This window comes from Octopus bimaculoides, chromosome 6 (assembly GCF_046866305.1).
Source record: "Octopus bimaculoides isolate indiv1 chromosome 6, ASM4686630v1, whole genome shotgun sequence".
Classification (NCBI taxonomy): domain Eukaryota; kingdom Metazoa; phylum Mollusca; class Cephalopoda; order Octopoda; family Octopodidae; genus Octopus; species Octopus bimaculoides.
The window spans coordinates 114966833-114987681 of NC_142933.1; the positions used below are offsets into that span (position 1 = coordinate 114966833).

Below are 20849 nucleotides of genomic sequence, written 5' to 3' on the forward strand. Positions count from 1 at the left end.
TGCTTTTACGTGCCATCGGCACGAAGGCCAGTCAGGTGATACTGGCAACGGCCACGCTCAAAGTGGTGTATTTTATGTTTGCTTATTGATCCAAGAAGGAAGAAATGCAAAGTTTATCTCAGGAGAATTTGAACTCAGAATCCAAAAAACCAAAATAAATACTACAAGTTATTTTGTCTGAACCCTAACAGCTGTACCATATCACTACTTCTATTTAGAAATAAAGTAAATTAGGGCATTCCCTTAATCCTATATTTTTATTCCATTTGAATATAATTTTAGGAAATGTTTAATAATGTCATGAAATTATTTAGAATGAAAATCATTAAAAATGATTCTGCTAATTTCCTTACCCTATTCTTGCTTAATGTAGATAAGAAAGTTTCTGGTTCAAATTTTGGTAAAGTGTATATTGAACACCCATTTGTAATAATACTAAACAGTATGCAGACCATTCCGTAGATGTGGTAAAAAGGAAGAATTCCAAGGATTCGATCAGATATATTAAATTCAAGAATACTGCAATTAAGAGCAAATTTTAATCAATTTATAAACACAGCATAAAAGAAATTTTTGTGTCATCATTAATAACATTTAAGAGAGAAGAAAAAAAAATCCAAACAAGTAGTTTTGAGGATGGTTTGTAAAGAGAGAGAGAGATGTGGAAGGCATCAAGCAATGCAGATATATAGTTAAATCGGATGTAGTAGTGGAGGTGGAGGTGGGTTTAACCTACTAATGTAGAAATCATGCTTGAATTTTTTTATAAATTAAAATTATCTTTGTCACTTGTTATAGACAGTCTGAAGATCTGTAGCTCCTCTCCAAAGTGCAGGCCTGAGCAAGGACTTTTTTTCTTTGTGGAAGACTAGAACTTGCATACCAATCTTCCCACTCCATGCTACTGATGTTATGCAAGAGACAGGGAAAATCCAATACAGTTTGGCACAAAGAAGCAAGTGGCCAGAACAGATACGACATGGCAATTGGTCTAACAATAACAGTTACCTAAAAGATGAAAGTCAAAGTTGACCTCAGTATGATTTAGACTCAGAGGCAGAGAAAGTCAGAAAAATACTGTAAAATTCTATCTTAAGCTCTGATGTCTCTTGTTAACATTAATGATAATTCTTGTTAAGAAAGGTAAGAGAGACTACTCTGAAATTCAAATCGATTTAAAATAAGAATTTGCAGTGAGGAATGAGTATCATCTTTAGCAAGTGGGGGGATTACCCTCCATACTGATAAGGTAATAACATTTTCAGATGCCTTCTGTTAACATTAATACAACCATTAAAATTCATTGATTAACAATGAGAAATATTTACTGTTCTTCAAAACAATGACAGGAAGCACCAAACAACGAATGTTTCTTATTGATCCTACAATTATTTTCACTATATTTTGTTCCTTCCCTACGGTAATAGATAAGTGGCAATTATAATTAAACAGAACAATTATAATTAAACAGGTGCAAGGAATACAAATACGTTGGGGTTTCACAAATGAAATATAATTGAAAAACTTAGTTCAAATGAGATTATGTGAGCAGACAATAACGTTTTCTTTTGGATGTTTAAAATGGAAAATCTATAAACAATCTTTAAACAACAAACAGTTTAGCAAAGATAAATTGATAGAATAAATACTAGACTTAGCAAAAATAAGTACTGGGATCGATCTGATCAACTAAACTTTTAAATGTGGTGCCCCCTGATGGCTACAGTCCGATTACCGAAACATGTAAAAGAATACACTCACGTAAGTTGTAGAATGTTTGAAATAATATTATGGTGTGTTAGCATGACCCCTTTAGGTAATCCAGTTGTTCCACTTGAATAAGGTAATACAAGAACATCTTCTTTAGCATTGCCAGAGTAAACTTCTGTTAAGGCAGTTCCATCATCTTCTACAAGGGTTGAGAATGGACGACAACCATGTGAATTCCCAAACACAATAATTTCCTGAAAGAAGAATAGGTTCATGAAATAAGACTGAAAGGTCATGCAAAGTTGTTCAGTAGATCTCTATCAATAGAATTCTGTGCAGAATTTTCTTCTCCATCACTTTTCGACCAAGGTTGTTTTCTAATACCACTCTGCATGCATTCAGCAAAATTTCACCCAAATTCTTTCTTCCTACCCCAAATCTTGCCACATGTGAAAAAACTAGATCTCTTCACGACAACAAGGTGATTGGTTTTAAAGCATTCCTTCCATCAGTAACAAACTGTGTACTCCTGCCTGCACCAAACTCTTAAATCTCTCCATCCTTCCCTTCCAACCCTCTTTCTCTCCATCTCTCTCCCTCCCTCCCAACTCTCTTCCTTTCTCTCCCTCCCTCCCAACTCTCTTCCTTTCTCTCCCTCCCTCCCAACTCTCTTCCTTTCTCTCCCTCCCTCTCTCTTTCTTTGAAGACACTACAGCATATCCTATTCAGAAAAAAAGCAATACCTCTGACCTTGCTAACTACCAACTTGTTGCCTTCACTTTGAGCATTTCAAAGATGAGTTACTTCACTGATCCTGACAGCTTATTAACTTACCCTTTCTCTTTTCTAACATCTCAAAGAAAACAGAAACACTTGCTAACTATCATCTCTTTCAAAACTTTATTTTTTCTACCTCTTCATGACCAATAGTATGTCTTCAACAGACCTAAGTTTACCAAATACTTTCATTTCCTAGGGGTCCTTTACACTGGAGAAATTTAACAAAAGCAATATCGTTGCACTTGATCCCTGCTATGTTTACCTATGGATTGATTAACTATATTGATTAATTACATATACCACACTGTTCCTTCAGTATGTCAATAACTTTCTTGCTGTCACTTTTAATAACAAACAATCTTAAGCAGATGATACTACCCTTCACTCTCTCTTAACCTTCCATTCATCCAGGTGTCATCCGTACACAAATTAAACCCAGGTGTTATCCACACATTGTTTCCATCTACAGAAACATCGACATTGTCCATCAATCAAGACATGACAACTTAGTCGTTTCCAACAACTCAAAGATAAATGGTCATCATATGGCGTAAGACATAAATTGATATACATGTGTGTGCAGCTTAATGGTTAGGCCCTAACAATTGGTTCTCAATCATTTTTTGCCTATGGACCCCTTTGATTCCTATTTTACTCACAGGACCTCCATAGCCATTTACTGAATATATAAAAAAAATCGTACCGTGTTTTATGATTAAATATCATTAGGAATTGTATTTTAAAAAAATTAAAATATTTTGTGTACTGCAGAATCATAACCAATTCACTGCACATAAATTTTAACAATAAAATCTTATATGGAACCCTAAGGGCCATATGGACCCTGGTTGAGAACCATTGAGGTAGAGTATCAGACACACAATTGTAAGAGTGCAGTTTCAATTCCCAGACCAGGCAATGTATAATGTTTTTAAACAAAACTCTTCATTTCACATGACTCCAGTCTTTTGAATCAATAGCTACAAAGAACATCTGCTACCTTTTGTTGTGTCTAAACTCCTGGCAGTTTAGACACACACATATATATATATATTATGTATATGTGTATATATATATATATATATATATATATATATATATATATATATATATATATATATATATATATATATATGGGAGAATATACAAAAAATAACAACAGACGAGGACAGGTGGTGTAAATAACAAAAGTATATATTAGTATGACGCTCGGGAATACGGAAAGTCTTTGACGTTTCGAGCTACGCTCTTCAACAGAAAGAATACGGAGACAAGGAGAAAAACACGGAGAAAAAAAATTGAATAGTGTTCAGTCAACGGTCAATCATATATATATATATATATATATATGTATGTATATATATCTATCCTATATGTACTCTCTGTGAGTACATATAGGATACTTTGGTATTCTACATAGAAAAAAAAACTGCATCTAATTAAACTGTACACAACAATATGTATGTATGTATGTATGTACGTACATACGTATGCATGCATCTAGTAGTGGAACTCCGGTATGGCCATTCCCAGTGTTTTGAGGAATGTGAAACTACTTCTTAGCCATTATTGTTCCAGGGTCTACTTTGATCCAGAGTAATAGCATTTGTTAGGGTCCTGTCCTTGAGTTAACTAGCATATGAACCACTGGGAGTGAAGGATCCTTAGCTCTTGTTAGAACTTATTTCTAGAATACATCATATGTAAATAAATATAAGTTTGTTTTTGAAGCGTTGAAATGTATTGCAGAACAAGAGGAAAGATATAATGTTTTCAACATGTAAATACTGAACAGTATATATAAAGGATTTTATCCTTTATATATACTGTTCAGTATTTATGTGTTGAAAACATATATCTTTCTACTTATATCTGGAAGGTAAACTCATATACTTGAAATGCAGTTGGTTTCTGGTCATCTTAACCTCTGTTGTGCCACAAAGTAGATTCAGTGCTGTGCAACATTTTATCCACTCAAAGCAAATTGACACACAAGAACTTGTTGGATTCTTGGAATACTTGCACGGACAAATGGTCTTACTCAGTTGTGAGTTGACTTCCACAACATATATGTATGTATGTATGTATGTATGTATGTAAGTGTCTGTTCACTTCTAACAATAGAGAGCAGTCGCCATATTCCATTTCATAATGGCTACTTCTGAAGAGTGCAGGGTTACATAATTGGACTGTTACCTAACACTCCATTGAACCCCTAAGTGCGAAACTGATTGGTAAGATTGGCCATAATGGATATATAATACTGTACACTTCGATTAATATATATATATATATATATATATATATATATATATATATATATATATATATATATATATATATGTAAATATATATATATATATATATATATATATATATATATATATATATATATATATATATATATATGTGTGTGTGTGTATATATATATATATATATATATATATAGTGTCATAGTCTTCAAATTAATAAATTGGCATAGGAGAGTTGACATATACGATCTTTGTAGGCCCTCACAAAGGTCAATGCATTAGGTTGATGTCTGCTGCAAAAATGAACAGAGAGAGAGTTCCAGTGGGTGCAGTTGTGAGTAGGAGATATTGGAGAAAATAATAATGAGAACAGAGTGAGGCAAAGTGGAGATTAAAGATGAGAAATCAAGCAAATGTAATGAGAGAGAGAGAGAGAGAAATAGGGAGGGAGAGAGAAATAGGGAGGGAGAGAGAAATAGGGAGGGAGAGAGAAATCTATGGAGGGAAGATTTCATTTCAAGATTTTATTCATCTCTTTCTTTGGTATGTTAAAGATGAAGCACATCAATTTAACATATTTTTCTTCTGATTATTTAGTCCTAGTACTTTGTAGTTTCAAATGTATGTTCTGGATTAAAGAACAGCAGCTTGTATCAATTATGGTAGCAGAAGCAATAACAGTAGTTACAGCAATATATATTGTAACAGCTGATATTATTTATGTTGATATGTACAGGAGCAGTTAACAGTCAGAGTTAACTATTCCTGTACAAAACTAAATAGTTTACAATGCTTGCAAGACTTCAAAGAAGTAGTTAATAATATATTACTAAGATGACCTAACCAGTTGTGGGGTATGTTGCTCTAAAAGCATAGTAACCAATATAAGAACAGGGTATGAAAAATTTCTTTTTGACTGAAGAGTCGATTGTATGTTGTTTGCATACAGTGACTGATGTTGCATATAGGCAAGGAATGCAGAGGGTGTGTAAAGGCTGGAGAGAAATGAAGCCAAGTATGTTTTGTTAGATGTGTAATGTTAGGGTGCACAAGTGATATGATGCAGATAAGCTGAGAAATAAATTGAACATAAGATGAATAAAATGAATCAAAGATATGATTGTGCTGGTATGGACATGTAATGTATATGGATAATCATAAATGGGTAGAAAAGTACGGGAAGCTCCAAGTGGAAAGTAACTATAGAAGAAAAACCCTAGGAACATATGGGCAGAAGCAGTGAAAGCTGATCTCAAAGAGTTGAACTTTACAAAGGAGATGACAAGGAATGCAGTAAATGGCAAGATAGGACCCATTCAATCCAAGCAAGCATGGAAAAATTGATGTAAAAATGATGAGGATGATGTGATCTGAAAAAGTCTTCAAAATGCCTTTTCCTAGAGGTGAGCATTTGTGACAACACCAACTTATTTAGGTCAGCAGTAGTCAGTTGATTTATTAAGGTAATGACACTGTGTAACATGATTTTTATCCTTGGATAACAACTGCTATTTTCTATTTGCTTACTCCAAGAAAGTATGAAAAACGGCTAATATTTCCTGCAAACTTTGCTTTTGTTACATTAATTCAAACCCCCAAAGAATCTCTCTCAACACTTGGCTATGATGCTCCCACCACTATTCCTGCTCATGATCAGAGATGCACATATTGTCGACCACAAAGGGACATGCTCAAGTGGTTAAGGTCAAGCAACTGACAAGCAAATCTGTGGAATTGAGCAGAATATTTGCTATAACGATATTTCTACTTCAGTAACTCAGCACTGAATCTGTCTGAAATCTAATGGAAAATGGGTCAGTTTCGAAATATTGATGTCCAGGTCAAGTTTGAAGGGAATAGTAGTCGTTTCCTTTGATTTCTAGATAGAAGCAAATAGGAAATAACATTTACTGACCAAAGACAAAAATAAAATCAATTAAAATTTTATTACATAGTGTAATTTATTTCTTTTAGTTTTTTTCTTTTATATTATAATTTGTGAACATGGTGTTATTATGTGTGACAGATTTCCAATTAGCCAATCACTGGTTCACTATATTTCTCTAAACGAAAAGCAAGAATGATAATGGTGTTTAGAACTTGATACAAATATTACCTTCACAGACTTTGTCTGTAAAGCACTGTTCATTTCTTTTGTTTTCTCAACAATGTCTTTATCTTACACTGATATACATTAGTGAAAGATACACACATTATATACAACAGGCTTCCACACAGTTTCTGTCTAGCAAATACTATTCACAAAGCATTGATCAACCCAAAGCTATGGCATTAGATACTTGTTCAATGTTCAGTCTGCACAGTCAGATTGACTAGAGAGGAAAGACTAAGTATAGTGGTTAGTGCAGGGCCTAGGGGAGTGGGTACAACAAAGAGATGAGAGGAAAAGAGATGAATGGGTCAGGAGTACCTGAGTAGAGGAAGTTCAAGAGCAGCCAGCTCTGAGGAACAGAGGTCATTATTGTAGCAATAGAGAGGAGATAGCATGCCAGTGGACCAGAGCTGGAGAGTGTCTGTGAGTGAGTAGAGAGAGGAAGCAGTATAGTTGAGGACCAGGGGTTGGAGTATGTTTTAACAATACATCTATGGCAGCACCAATTTGCTAAGAGTTCGCAATGTTTTCCTTCCAGCTTTTCAGTTGTTGTTATCTTTTTTCATCATATAACAAAAATTGGTCTTCTTTCAAAAATGTTAAGTCCTTTATTTCTATCAGCCACAGAAATTTAATTTCCTGTGGTCTATCTCACAGATTCATAATACTCTTTTGACATTCTATTCCTTTCTCTTTACAATTATGAAAATGATATGATGTTATCAACTAAACTTAAATGATACACGGACCTTCAGTTTAATAGTTTCACTGGTACCCACAGCTTCCTTAACCGTTGATACCAACTCTTCTGTAGTTATTATTGCACAGCTCTTAGAATTCTCCAAATGAAACTTCAACTCCTCTACAAAACAAAGACAAGTTTCTAAATAATTTCTGTAAACAGAACATTTTGGTTTTAAAACATTGATATTTGATTCTATATGAATAAAACAACATTCAATTGGAAACTCGTAACAGGTGTGAATAGGTAGAAAATTAGAGAAATTCTTTTGAGCAACTCAAACTCTATATTCTCTACCTTTCCTACAGTCTTTGAACATTCCAGTCAATATCCAATATATACAGAATTTAACACTATACTATCTTGAAAAATAATTCTATATAAACAATAAAAGAACAAAGTTCTATAAGTATAAATATGATATTGTTGGTAATATTATTGCTTAGCCTCAGGTCAACCTCAATCCAACAGGCCTATAATCAAAGGTGTTCCATCCCATCATTGTGAGACTGTGTGATTTAAGGGAGATCTGGCTATTATTTTTAGCAAATTGAGTGACCATGAAGTGGTTCATACATATATGTATGATGTGAAATGAGGTAGATTTAGCTGCTTTCTCCAGCACATTCGACAATAATGTCAAGGTTCCCTCTTTAAATTGTATAAACTAGTTGTTTATCATGGTGTCTCAGTGTCCAATTTCTATGTAACAAAGCTGTCATGGTAATCTCTTACTCATTAAGTAAACTAATCAGTCAAAGTACCAGTACAAAGTGGTGGACTGACAGAAACATTAGAGTATCAGAGATACTTTGTGGTAGTTGTTCCAGCCCTTTGTATTCTGAGTTCAAATCCCACTTACTTGGATGGTAAACTTAATCTGTCACCCAGTTTAACGCCATTAACTGGCTTTTGGGTATCTTTAGCAGAGACCAGAGTGCTACAAGCATTCAAATCAGGTCTCCAGTGTGAGCACATCCTTTTCTCTCCTGCCCATGCGTCTCAATGACGTTGCAAAGAACCATGGGCCTGTCCTTCCTTCCTGACTTATGATAATATACAACTTAACCAACATTCCTTTGCTACAGAAAAATATGCATGCACCCATGTTCTACCATAAAACTCAATCAAATCCAACAAATAATAACAATCATTAATCTTTTTCTTTCTACTAATTCTAATTTTGGTTTGAGGAAGGCTTTCACAGGCTCTCTGAAATGGGTAGGATTGATGCTGTGAACATTCTGCTTAAGCCATTTGTTACCAAATTTATTCCGAAATACACTGCCTTTGTCTTAATTAATTTTGAAAATCATGAAGAATTTAGTAAAATAACTTTGGTATTAGGGAGGGCATCCAGCCATAGAAACCTTGCCACAACAGACACTTGGAGTCTGGACAGCTCCCTGCTAGTCAACTCCATGTGAAACTGCCCAACCCATACCAGCATGGAGAGCAGATGTTAAACAATGATGATGATGATGATGAGTATTAAGTAGATGTTTGGGACATAAATTAACATGGAATTTTAAAGGGAGGTCTTAATTTAGATCACTTTAAAATAAATAGGCTTATATTAGCACAATATCCAGTTTTAAGTAGGTTGGTAACAAAAGCATTAAACTATTGCAAGTCAATGCTTGCAAGAAAAACACATACAGAGAGAAAATCATGTCCAGGATTTGACACATATGTGCTGGTGCCCCCAACAGAGAACCATGAAACAATTCAAAAACTCTAACATTTATCCACAGGTTTTATTCCTTGTCTACTTATACACGTATTCTGGAAAGAAAAGACTGAATATAGTGGTTAATGTAAGAGGACTGGATTCCAGTGCTCAGCTTATTTTACCAAACCTGAGAGGATGAAAGGCAAAATTAACTGCAATGGAATTTGGCCTCAGAACCTGAAGTTGGAAGAAATGCTACAAAGCATTTTGTCTAGAATGCAAGCAATTCTGCCTGCTCACCACCTTACTGTTGCTACTACTGCTGCTGCTACTACTACTACCACCACCACTACTACTACTACGACTACTACTACTACTACCACTCCTGCTGCCACCACCACTACCACCACCGCTACTACTACTAATAATAATAATCTTTTTTAATCTAGGCACAAGGCCCAAAATTTTTGGGGAGGGGGGGCACTCGATTAAATCGAGCCCAGTACACAACTGGTACTTGATTTATGAACCCCGAAAGGATGAAAGGTAAAGTCGACCTCGGCGGAATTTGAACTCAGAATGTAAAGACGGATGAAATACTGCTAAGCATTTCGCCCAGCTTGCTAATGATTCTGCCAGCTTTCCACCTTAATAATGGGGATAATACTAATAATGTTTTCTTTATCAAACGCTAAGGGTTCACGAAAAAACATTGGGTACAGTACAGGACAATACAATGTGTGGTTACATTAAATGCATACAAAAAGTAAAAAAACAGTAACAGAATAAAATTATAACAATGAATAATTCCCCAAAAGAGGGTGAATTCTTTGGGGTGCTCAAGGAGACACCACAAAATCACGGCCACCCTAACCACTAGAGCAAGAGCCCTCTCCGCATAATTCTTATTTAACCTACAAGCACATACTTAGAGTAGGCCTGTTCAATTGCACTATTCTTGTAACATTCTTTTCTCTTCTAGGCAGAATGCCCAAATTTTTTAGGGAGGGGGCCAGTCAATTAGATCAACTCCAGTATGCAACTGGTACTTAATTTATCGACCCCAGAAGGATGAAAGGCAAAGTCGAACTTGGCAGAATTTGAACTCAGAATGTAAAGACAGACAAAATATTGCTAAGCATTTCGCCTGGCGTGCTAATGTTTCTGGCAGCTTGCCACAATTTTGTAACATTCACCTAACTTTTAACAAAATTGCTGAGAGACAGCACTTCCCTCTCTACCCTCACTTCCCCAGGCTGACACTATGTCTGTCAACCTTGAAAGGATAAAGAGTAAAGACGTCCTCAGTGTGATTTAAATTCAGGATGCAAATAACTGGAATGAGTATTGTAATGCATTCTACCTAGTGCTGTAATGACTCTGCCAACTTGCTGCCTATAAGAGTGCAACTATGAAATATAAAAGAATGACCATACTTGCTGAATAGGCCGAGTTCGCCGTTGTAGTTGTCAATCCAGCTGCAGCTGCTGCAATATATACTAATAAATATTCAGGATTATTTGTAGAATATACTGCAATGACATCTCCAGGTTTATATCCAGATTTCTTAAAAGCACTTGCTACTTTTAAAGACTTAGAAATTACATCTGAATATGAATATTTAACTCCAGTCAAACCATTTTCCTGTTGAATTAGCAAAGAAAAAGAAATTGATTAGTTAAACAGCAACATGTAAAATTAATCATAATCACCATTGTCGTCATCGTCATCACCTTCATCACCAGCACCATGACCATCCTCATCATCATCATTTTTTGTATGTCCACTTTTCGCTTCTGGAATAGGTTGGACTGACCTGTTAGTGTCTTAACGTTTGCCATAGTCCTCCACTATCTGGGACACAAAGAAAGGGGAAAATGACCATCTTTACTGAATATGTCATAGTCTGGACATGGTTCTTATGGCTGGATGCCCTTCCTGTCAACTTGCTTTGATAATGAGAAATATATCAGAATAGAAGAAATATAACTTTTGAGTGAAGTTGTTTTATATTTTTTAATTAGTTAAGTCTAGTTCTCAACCATAAGGTTTTAGATTCAGTCCCATTTCATGGTATTTTGAGAAAGTAGCTTATATTATAACCCTGAGCCAACCAATGTCTTGTGAGTGGATTTGGTAGATGGAAATCAAAAGAAGCCCATCACATATGTGTGTGGGGTGGTGTCCCTTTAAATAACTTTGCTATTAACACTTCACTAAATTTACAAATAATTTTAAAATGCAGATTTGGGTTAAATTTTATGAAACAGAACAAAACTATAAGAACTGATTATTTTGATTTGGGAGAGAAATTCTAGGTAATCATTTGGTGGTTTGTTTAATGTACTACCAAATCTCCCATTGCTATTTCAGCAAATGCAATAATGTTTATAACTTCACTGATGAGGCCATAATAAAACCAAAACATATCAGAAGTTGTCTTCCATACATGTAAAAATATTAAAAACAGTATTAGACCGTCCAGAAGAATTGCCGGAGATTCGGAAGTCATCAGGAGGCCATGGTTGAAGCCAATGGTGATGTTATTGAATAAACTTACTCTTTAGTATTTCAAGATATTTTTTGTAATTTTGGTAAATATATCAGTTAAAATGAGATGTCAGTGCTATTTTCATTTTTGCTTAATTTAGACAACAATTTATTTACCACACCCTGTATATATATATATGTATAATTTATAAATCCAATATATAGGTAGAATCAACAAAAAATGTACTCCATCCAGTGAGAGATGAATATCAATTTAATATATGTCCAAAAAATGCTACTAATAGTTTCATGCTTTTATGATACTTTAACTAGGCCTAGGCATATTTATAAAATATGCCGTGTATCTCCAAGCAATCTTTCAGGCTCTGTGTATGCATTATATATATATATATATATATATATATATATATATATATATATATATAAATATATATATATATATATATTAAAAACAAGGACGCTGGACAGTGAGAAAATAAGAAAAAAATGTGAACAAAAAGATGAAGAAGGTTCTTACAAAAAAATGGAATGAGAAGAAGGAAATGAAATCAAGAAAACTAAGATCCCATCCTCCCTGATTTCAGAAACCACAATTAATACAGCTTGTATAGAAGAAAATAACAGAAAATATGACAAATTTGTTTCTTTCTTCTCATTCAATTTTTTGCCTTTTTTTCATGTTTCTTTCCTATTTTCTGACTGTCCAGTATCCTTGTTATTAAAATATATATAATGCTTAAACAGAGACTGAAAGATTGCTTGGAGATACATGGCGTATTTTGCAAATATGCCTAGTTAAAGTATCATAAAACTTGAAACTATTAGTAGCTCTGCGTCACTTTGGCAACTCTTTCTTTTTCTTTTCTCACTTTCTCACTCACTCTCTCTCTCTCTCTCTCTCTCTCTCTCTCTCACTCACTCTCTCTCTCTCTTACTCTCACTCTGGTGGTAGTGGTGATGGTGGTGACAGTGGTGCTGGCAGCAGAGATGGTGGTGGTGGCAGTGGTGGTAGTGGCGGTGGTGATAATGAAATGTTGTTACTGTTGCAGTTCTTTTGAGTGACATTGAAACATTTTATTTGTTATACTTAACAAACAAAAGGACTCCTGCTTTGATTCGCAACCATAAATTTTGCTGAAAAGACCACTTTCCTACCACCACAGCCACACACTACTGCCGAACCACCAATACCTTCAACCATTACCTCTACTTACATACCACCACCATCATCACCATCACTGCAATCAGCCATTGTTGTCACCACAACCAACACCTTCACTCCATACAGACTTTATAAGCAGGATATTAAATCTTCTATCAGTGGTGATCAGTGCTTGGACTTGAGATGCAAATTATCAGTTTTAATTATATACATTTACTTCATAATTAGCTTAAAGTTAAGTGATGATAGCAACACTGTGCAATAAAAAAACTATATAAGAATAATGATGATGATGATGACAATGAGGACAACACACACAGAGAGTCTATAGCCTGCAGTAGTAATACAACAATGATAATAAACAAACAGAAAAGCCCCTTCTAGTGCTACATCAAACCTCCACCCACGACTTACACTGCAGAATGTAAGTGTGGGCGGTGAGGAAGAGGATAGAGATCCAACCCTTACTTAGATGCTTCATTCATTTATCCATCCATCCATCCATCCATACATACATACATATACGAGTGTGTGTGTTTGTGTTTGTCCTCCGCCACCATTTAACAGCTGGTCCTGATTCGTTTACGTCCCTGCAACCTAGCAGTTCGGCAAAAAGAAACAGATAGAATAAGTATCAGGCTTAAAAAATATAGGTAATGGAGTTGATTTGTTCAACTAAACCCTTCAAGGCCATGGCACCAGCATCGCTGCAGTCTGAAGATAGAAACAAGTAAAAGGTAAAAATATATATATTCATACTTACAATGAGTGGCCTGTCTTTGTATTTTTCTAATTGAGAGAGTATAAAAGAACCAAAGTCCATATTGTCAGGTATAGATACTGGTTTATATGCACTTTCAATAATACCCCCTTTAGTCTGCTGTAGACGGCATGTTGTACTAAATGGGTAACACGAAATGGGAATAGATGAACGGCTTTTATATTTGCTATGATTTAACAACCATGAGACATTCTTTTGACATTGTTGTGTAGTCCCAGATTTCGAAATAATCTTTGAAGTTAAGCTGTATAAATTTGGTCTCAAAGAATTTTGAAACATCTTTGCTGATCTGCAATAGAACACCAAACAAGTTAAAGGAATTGCAATCAAATATTCCATATTGCATACTTCATATTTAATATTTCTCTAATAAATAAATAAATAACGAATAATGAATAATGAATATAAAAATAAATTAATATAAAAAAGAAAAAGTTAAGATGTAGGCGCAGGAGTGGCTGTGTGGTAAGTAGCTTGCTTACCAACCACATGGTTCCAGGTTCTGTCCCACTGTGTGGCACCTTGGTCAAGTGTCTTCTACTATAGCCTCGGGCCGACCAAAGCTAGGTGAGTGCATTTGGTAGATAGAAACTGAAAGAAGCCCATCATATATATATATGTATGTGTGTGTATATGCTTGTGTGTCTGTGTTTGTGCCCCCAACATCGCTTGACGACTGGTGCTGGTGTATTTACATCCCCGTAACTTAGTGGTATGGCAAAAGAGACCGATAGAATAAGTACTAGGCTCACAAAGAATAAGTCCTAGGGTCGATTTGCTCGACTAAAGGCGGTGCTCCAGCATGGCCGCAGTCAAATGATTGAAATAAGTAAAAGAGTAAAAGAGAGTATGTATCAAAAGCTAACGATCACTGAACTCTCTTCTGTGATGAGTCTTACTGCTTCTACAACTTTCAAGATATAATTGAGATATAATTAGATATCTGCAATATCAAGCACCAATCATCCACACCAATGAAATTGGAAGTGGCCAACTTTGGTGAACAGAAATGATGTTATTCTCCAGCGTGACAATGCATGGCCACATGCTTCAAAACAAACTCAAGAAAAAATACGATCATGAGTGGTTGGCGTCAGGAAGGGCATCCAGCTGTAGAAACTCTGCCAAATCAGACTGGAGCCTGGTGTTGCCATCCGGTTTCACCAGTCCTCAGTCAAATCGTCCAACCCATGCTAGCATGGAAAGCGGACGTTAAACGATGATGATGATGATGATGATAAGGCTGGGAAGTTCTTCCACATCATTTAGAGAATGTTAGTTATTGCTGATTCATACTCAGGGTTTTGTGTCCATAAAGTTCTTAGATTTACACACGTCTCATCAAACCCTAATGGCCACCGGCAATTAGAGTTTGATGATAATGATAATGATGATGATGTTGATGGGGTGATGGTGGTGGTGACAAAAATCAGCTGTGTTCAGATCTAGAGAGAGATAGGCTCCAAGAGGTTTAGAATGCTCAAAACACAATACATGTCACAACAGTATTCTTGTGACTCTATCAGGTGTTAAGGATCCACCATCAACCCTACTACCACCTTAGACCTTTATCCACTTGCAGCATGAAATAAGTACAAAAAAAAAAAAAAATTCTGGATTCATATTTTAAAACTTTTCTTTATATCACTTAGAAAATAAGAACATCAATCTTGGTTACAGATTTAAAAAGAAATACAAAAAACAAACAAACAAAGGAAAACAGGGGCCAATTGCCGGTTCACTATATTTCATATGATATCATTGGCAAGACAGTGTCTGTTATATGTGTGTAACAAATATCAGAAAGCACTTGCTTTTTTCTTTCTTTGCTGGATGGAGCAGGGCGATATGGGGACATTGGTTGATCAGAAAGTATAAAAGAATCTTGTTGGATATTATAACCAAAAGTAACATTTGCATGATCCAGTGGTTAAAGTGATGGGCTCTAACATGTGGCAGGTTTCTTAAAAAAAAAAATCCACTTATAAGGCTTTAGTCGACCTTCGACTATAGTAGAAGAATTTTGTCCAAAGTAATGTACTGTAAATTGAAACTGAAATGACATTGTTGCAAAGGGAAATTCTTAAAAAAAAATGTTAATAAAAGAGATTTAACCCTTTAGCATTTAAACCAGCCATATCCGACCCAAATATTCTACCTGTTTTATCTTCAAACTGGCCAGATCCAACTTTTCACACCTACCCTACAATGTCATTGTAAAAATATAGTCGCATCATTAAAATCTCAATGCTACAAGATAATGCATGATTCATTCAAAATATTGAGAAGGAATAAGTATTACATTTGACAAAGTAATTTGAATGCTAAAGGGTTAAAAGAATAAATGATAGATGCTAAAAATCAGTACAATGTATCAACAACTTGTGTTCAGTTTAAAAAAGCAGAGCCTGTGTGCTGTGGAAAAGAACTTGTAGAGATTCAGAAAGATAATAAGAGATAACATATATGACAAATGTTCTGAAAACTCAGGAAGTTGGCTTTAGCAAAATAATGTTTCTATTTCTAAATTAAGTTCATCCTGCTCCAAAATTGTTTGTAACAAAAATGATAATTTTTTCTAAGCCCTCAAATAGGGCAATATATTTTGCATTATGTCAGGCTGAGTGAAAAGTAAGCAACGTTTTGAACCATGAAGAATTTGTACCAGATTTTTGCAGACATTTGAATGTTTTATAAACATGTTTTTTCCAATTTCCTGTTAATACAGACATATACTTTCCCAAATGCATCAATTGATATTTTTTTCCCCGTTGTTACAATCATCTGAAATAGAACTGTCAAAGCATGATATTTGAGCAATTTTGCTCATCAACTTCAAAAACGGATGCAAAGCAGCTGAAACTGCTCATGATATCAATGAAACGTTTGGTGAGGAAATGACCAGTGAGTGGTCAGCTCGAAAATGGTTTAAACGATTTCGCAGTGGAGACCTGAGCCTTGAAGATCATGAATGTAGTGGATACTCATCTGTCATCGATGACAGTCAATTAAAGACCATCATTGAGAAAGATCCACATAAAAACCACTCGACTACATTCCTATTCTTTCTTCATTGTTTTTCTTTGATGCCAGTCCAACACACTTTGCATCATCTGCTACACCCGATAACTTTCATTGATCCATCAACATAACATTTCACTACAAACCCCATGCCCCTCAGATACTGACTGAGTGCTCTAACCATTAAGTTAAATGGTCTCTGACAAAAACTTATTAATAACGCATTAAAGTTTTGAACTATTTTCAAATTTAAATTATTACCTCCACCTTAGCAAATGCAAAAGTATTGTTTTCAGTTGCATTTGTTTGTTTGATTGGATGGATTCAGATGAAACTTTTAGGGATGTTTGGCCACGTAACTGGCATGAACTGATTAGATTTTGGGGATCAATCTGGTACTTGACAAGGATTCTGGATTATTTGTTATATTTACTTTACTTTACATGATTACAATCTTACGTTACCTTTCAAGTCTTTCTCAATTATCTCCTTTTAGGCTGTAACTATTTTGAATGGTGAATTTGTTAACCTTGGCTTGTATTAGATAAGCATAAACTATTTATTACTGTTACTAAATTTTCTACAGCCACCCTCACATTCCATGACTACCATTGGGATCAATCAGGTACTGGACAAGGATCCTGGATTATTTTTCCGGTTTATTTACTTAACTTTTGAGGGCAGTCGGGTTCATTTTTAGTATTCTCGTTTGTGAGAGCAGTTGACTTTATTTCAGATATTCTCATTTTAAAAATCATCTCCAGCTAATCATTGAGAGGATGTTGGTGCTGCCTTAGCAGAGGTTTGCGCTCACTGAGTGCTCTTGTTTTCATTGTTTTCAAATTAAAAATTATCTCTCTTTTGAAAAATTATAGTGTAAGTACAATAAAAGAGACAACTGAAAGAATATACTGAGACAAGTAGTCAAACAAGGCATGTTTAGAGTAGTAGGTTTGTGGCTACACCTGCTGAGCTGACTGACATTACTAAAAAATATGGGCTCCATCTGTTTCCAAGATGAAAGTTTTTGCCTAGTGTGTTGACAGGACTTTCTTGGACTCAATCTCAATTTCAGTTAGCTGTGATGTACAGTTATTAACCTACATTATTTCTTCTTAATGATGTATACACACAGTTATATATATATTTATCTTCAATAAAACATAAATCTGAAAGAGAAGCTCATTCTAAGTTATAGAGCAGTAGAGTACATAAAGATAGATATGGTCAGTCTATGGGCTCACCCAAGGCTTCACACCCATAAAGCGCTTAGCTTTACAGTGTTTCTTCGGACCCTAAAACCCTAGGGTCTGAAGAAGTGCTAAGTACTTTATGGATGTGAAACCCAGGGTAACCCCATAGACCAGTCATATCTATCTATCTATCTATCTATCTCTGCCTCTCTCTCTCTCTCTCTCTATATATATATATATATATATATATATATATATATATATATATATATATACATATACATATATACATATATACATATGTACATACATATTGAGAGAGTTGGAAGTATAGTGGGATCACAAGCAAGCTAACAACAAAGGTTGCCTTCATATATGGCAGGTGCACATGGATTAAGCATGAAGGGTGAAGGGTATCCAGGAAATAGGCACTCTCATCTGCCCAAATAGTGCCCTAGTAATTTCTGTTACCTAGGTGATAACTCATGAAAGTGGGTGCTTTGAGAACATAGTAGCCAGAATAAGAACAGGTTAGAAAAAGCTCAGACAGCTGCCACCACAGCTGGCAAACAAAACCCCCTCTCCCTTAGAGTCAAAGGCAGATTGTATGATGCTTGTGTTTGGAGTGTGACGCTACACGGTAGTGAGACATGGGCCTCAAATGCAGAAGTTCTGCTAAGATTACAAAGAAATGAAGCTAGTATACTTTACTTGATGTCTAGTGTTAGTGTACATGAATAATGGGGTACAAATGACCTGAGGGAAAAACTGCAAGGGGAATCAGATGTCATATGTAAGAGACCTGGGGATGTGATGTGTACGAAAATCAACAGCTATATAAAAAAGTGCAAAGTACTTAAAGTGAACAGAGCCTGTGATAGAGGAAGAGCTAGAAAGACCTCAGACAAAGTAATGAAAACCAATCTCAAGATGTTGAGCCCCACAGAAGAGACGTGTTCTGAATCATATCTTGTCATCGCCTATTTGGGTGGTAGACTACTTAATCTATTGCCTAGTTTAGCAACACCATCTGATCCAAGCATTTAAGCCAGGTCTCCAGTTTAAGAATATTTCTTCGGCTCCTCCTTTCTACCCTCAGAGGCTCTGTACAGGGTTATCGGCACAGCTTTGTTTTCTAGCTAAGCGACAAAAAAAAAAAAAAATAAAGAAAGAAAAAAAAAACTGATTCGTGGCTAGAAAGTAGCTATTAAAGCTTGATAAGGCTGCCTGTAATAGATGTTTTTGCATTTAATATTTAATATATGCAGTCAGTATCAAACTTATAAAAGCAAAAAATACTTTAAAGTGTTTTTCATTCATTAGAAAAATAACAACAAAAAAAATCTTTCCATGTTACGATACAAACTAGTAAATACTATGTTACTATGTTACGTATCAGACAGTAACCGCTCACAAAATACTAAAAGCAGAGAAATGAAAACGACAGTAATGATGCAGTAAGCAGTTTAGCAGTAGTGGTGGTGGGGAAGGAAGTGTATTTATGTTGACGTGATTATAACTAGGATTATACGTATAAATTCTTAAGTTGTTGTTTACCGAAAGGTCAAAAACCAGAACAGAAATTGTTGAAACTTGTTTTGTACAGCAGGGTTGCATTACTGATGTAATAAGGTTGCTTTCTAATCAGAAGTAAACCTACCACCTAAATAAAAGCGAAAACAAATAAACTTTATAAGATAATTCTTTAGTCATTTATATTTAGAATTATCAGTGAAATATCAACGACCTATTTGATAAAGGTGGTTCACATTGCTCAAGCATTTTTAACATTAAAAAAGAAAAAAAAAAAAAACTTGCAACAGTGCGGACTCGGCTAACAGTCCCCATGGGAAGACGGGGTTGGGTAAACCAGGTAAACTATTAATTCCACTGTCTAAGAATATGAACGGTTCCTGTGACAAGTTTTTATACAGTCGCTGTCCACCAGATTTTACTCTCAAATCTTTGGTTGACCCAGTCTGTGGTCGACGATACTCGCTCAACACAAAACGAAAGGAATTTCAGCTATGACCATCTCTCCATCTTTTTTTCATTTAGTGTATTTATTCTTACAATATCTAAAGCATCTTTCCTCTTATATAGAAATGACTGCATCGGTATGTGCAGGGCCGGCCCTAGGGTTGCCGGTGCTCCGGGCAAGCTGAACTTCGGCGTATACAAGCTGACGGTCGTAGAAATTTCCTTGTCTTTATCACACCCTCCTTGGCACCCTGGACGAGTTCCGAAGTTGCCGGTAGCTTGAGCCGGCCCTGGGTATGTGGTTTGAATGAACAGTGCTAGTTGAAAAAGTACTGGAGGGATATAACCAACAGGGAAAAGAAAAATAGACTTGAAAATATGGGAACAAGTGAGGTTGAATCTCACAGATGAAATGACAAAAAGATTTAAATAAGTGACAATATGCTGAATTACTGAGCCTCCCAACATTTGTGAAAACAAGGCTAGAGATGATGGTGGTAGTTTCTTCTAAGTATAAGTGAATTGCTTGCATCTCAAACTGAAAACTCTAATTTTTTTTTCTCTGCATACTTAGCTTACTACCACCTCCCTTCTGGCGGTAGAGGCGAGGAGGATAAAGTAAGCTGAGTATACAAAAAACGGTTCCAATTTCAGTCAAACCAGTTAGGTCACTTACGCTGTTAACGAAAGATATTAACAGCAACGTGAAATGAATTGATTTCGTCTGGGAAGGAGTGAAATATTTGATAGTAAAGTGTTTTAGTTACGAGCACGCCTATCATTAGAGACCATTATGTTTGCAACTAGGTGGTGGGTGACGAAGAGGTTTACTTTGTAACTACGTGGTTTCTGGTTCAGTTTCACTGCAAGGCCCTTTTTTGGGGGGGGGGGGGTCTTCCATCATACCCTCAGATCAACAAAAACTTTGTTGA

General features: G+C 35.5%; 1 protein-coding gene across 5 annotated transcripts in view; it reads right to left on the reverse strand.

Annotated features, from left to right (window-relative positions):
* LOC106879728 (uncharacterized) overlaps window positions 1–20849 on the reverse strand; it is a 44521-nt gene that overhangs the window by 17251 nt on the left and 6421 nt on the right. For 2 of the 5 annotated variants that reach the window (XM_089354456.1, XM_089354458.1), the window contains exons 2-6: window positions 13706–14012; window positions 10706–10913; window positions 7605–7717; window positions 1762–1964; window positions 354–519 (exon numbers count right to left, since the gene is read on the reverse strand). In XM_089354456.1, the coding sequence (XP_089210582.1) occupies window positions 354–519; window positions 1762–1964; window positions 7605–7717; window positions 10706–10913; window positions 13706–14002 (987 nt within the window). In that variant the 5' untranslated portion in view covers window positions 14003–14012. Of the gene's footprint in view, window positions 1–353; window positions 520–1761; window positions 1965–7604; window positions 7718–10705; window positions 10914–13705; window positions 14013–15881; window positions 15922–19494; window positions 20537–20849 lie in introns of those variants that run through there. The other 3 variants (XM_089354457.1, XM_089354459.1, XM_089354460.1) reach the window with 3 other exon arrangements.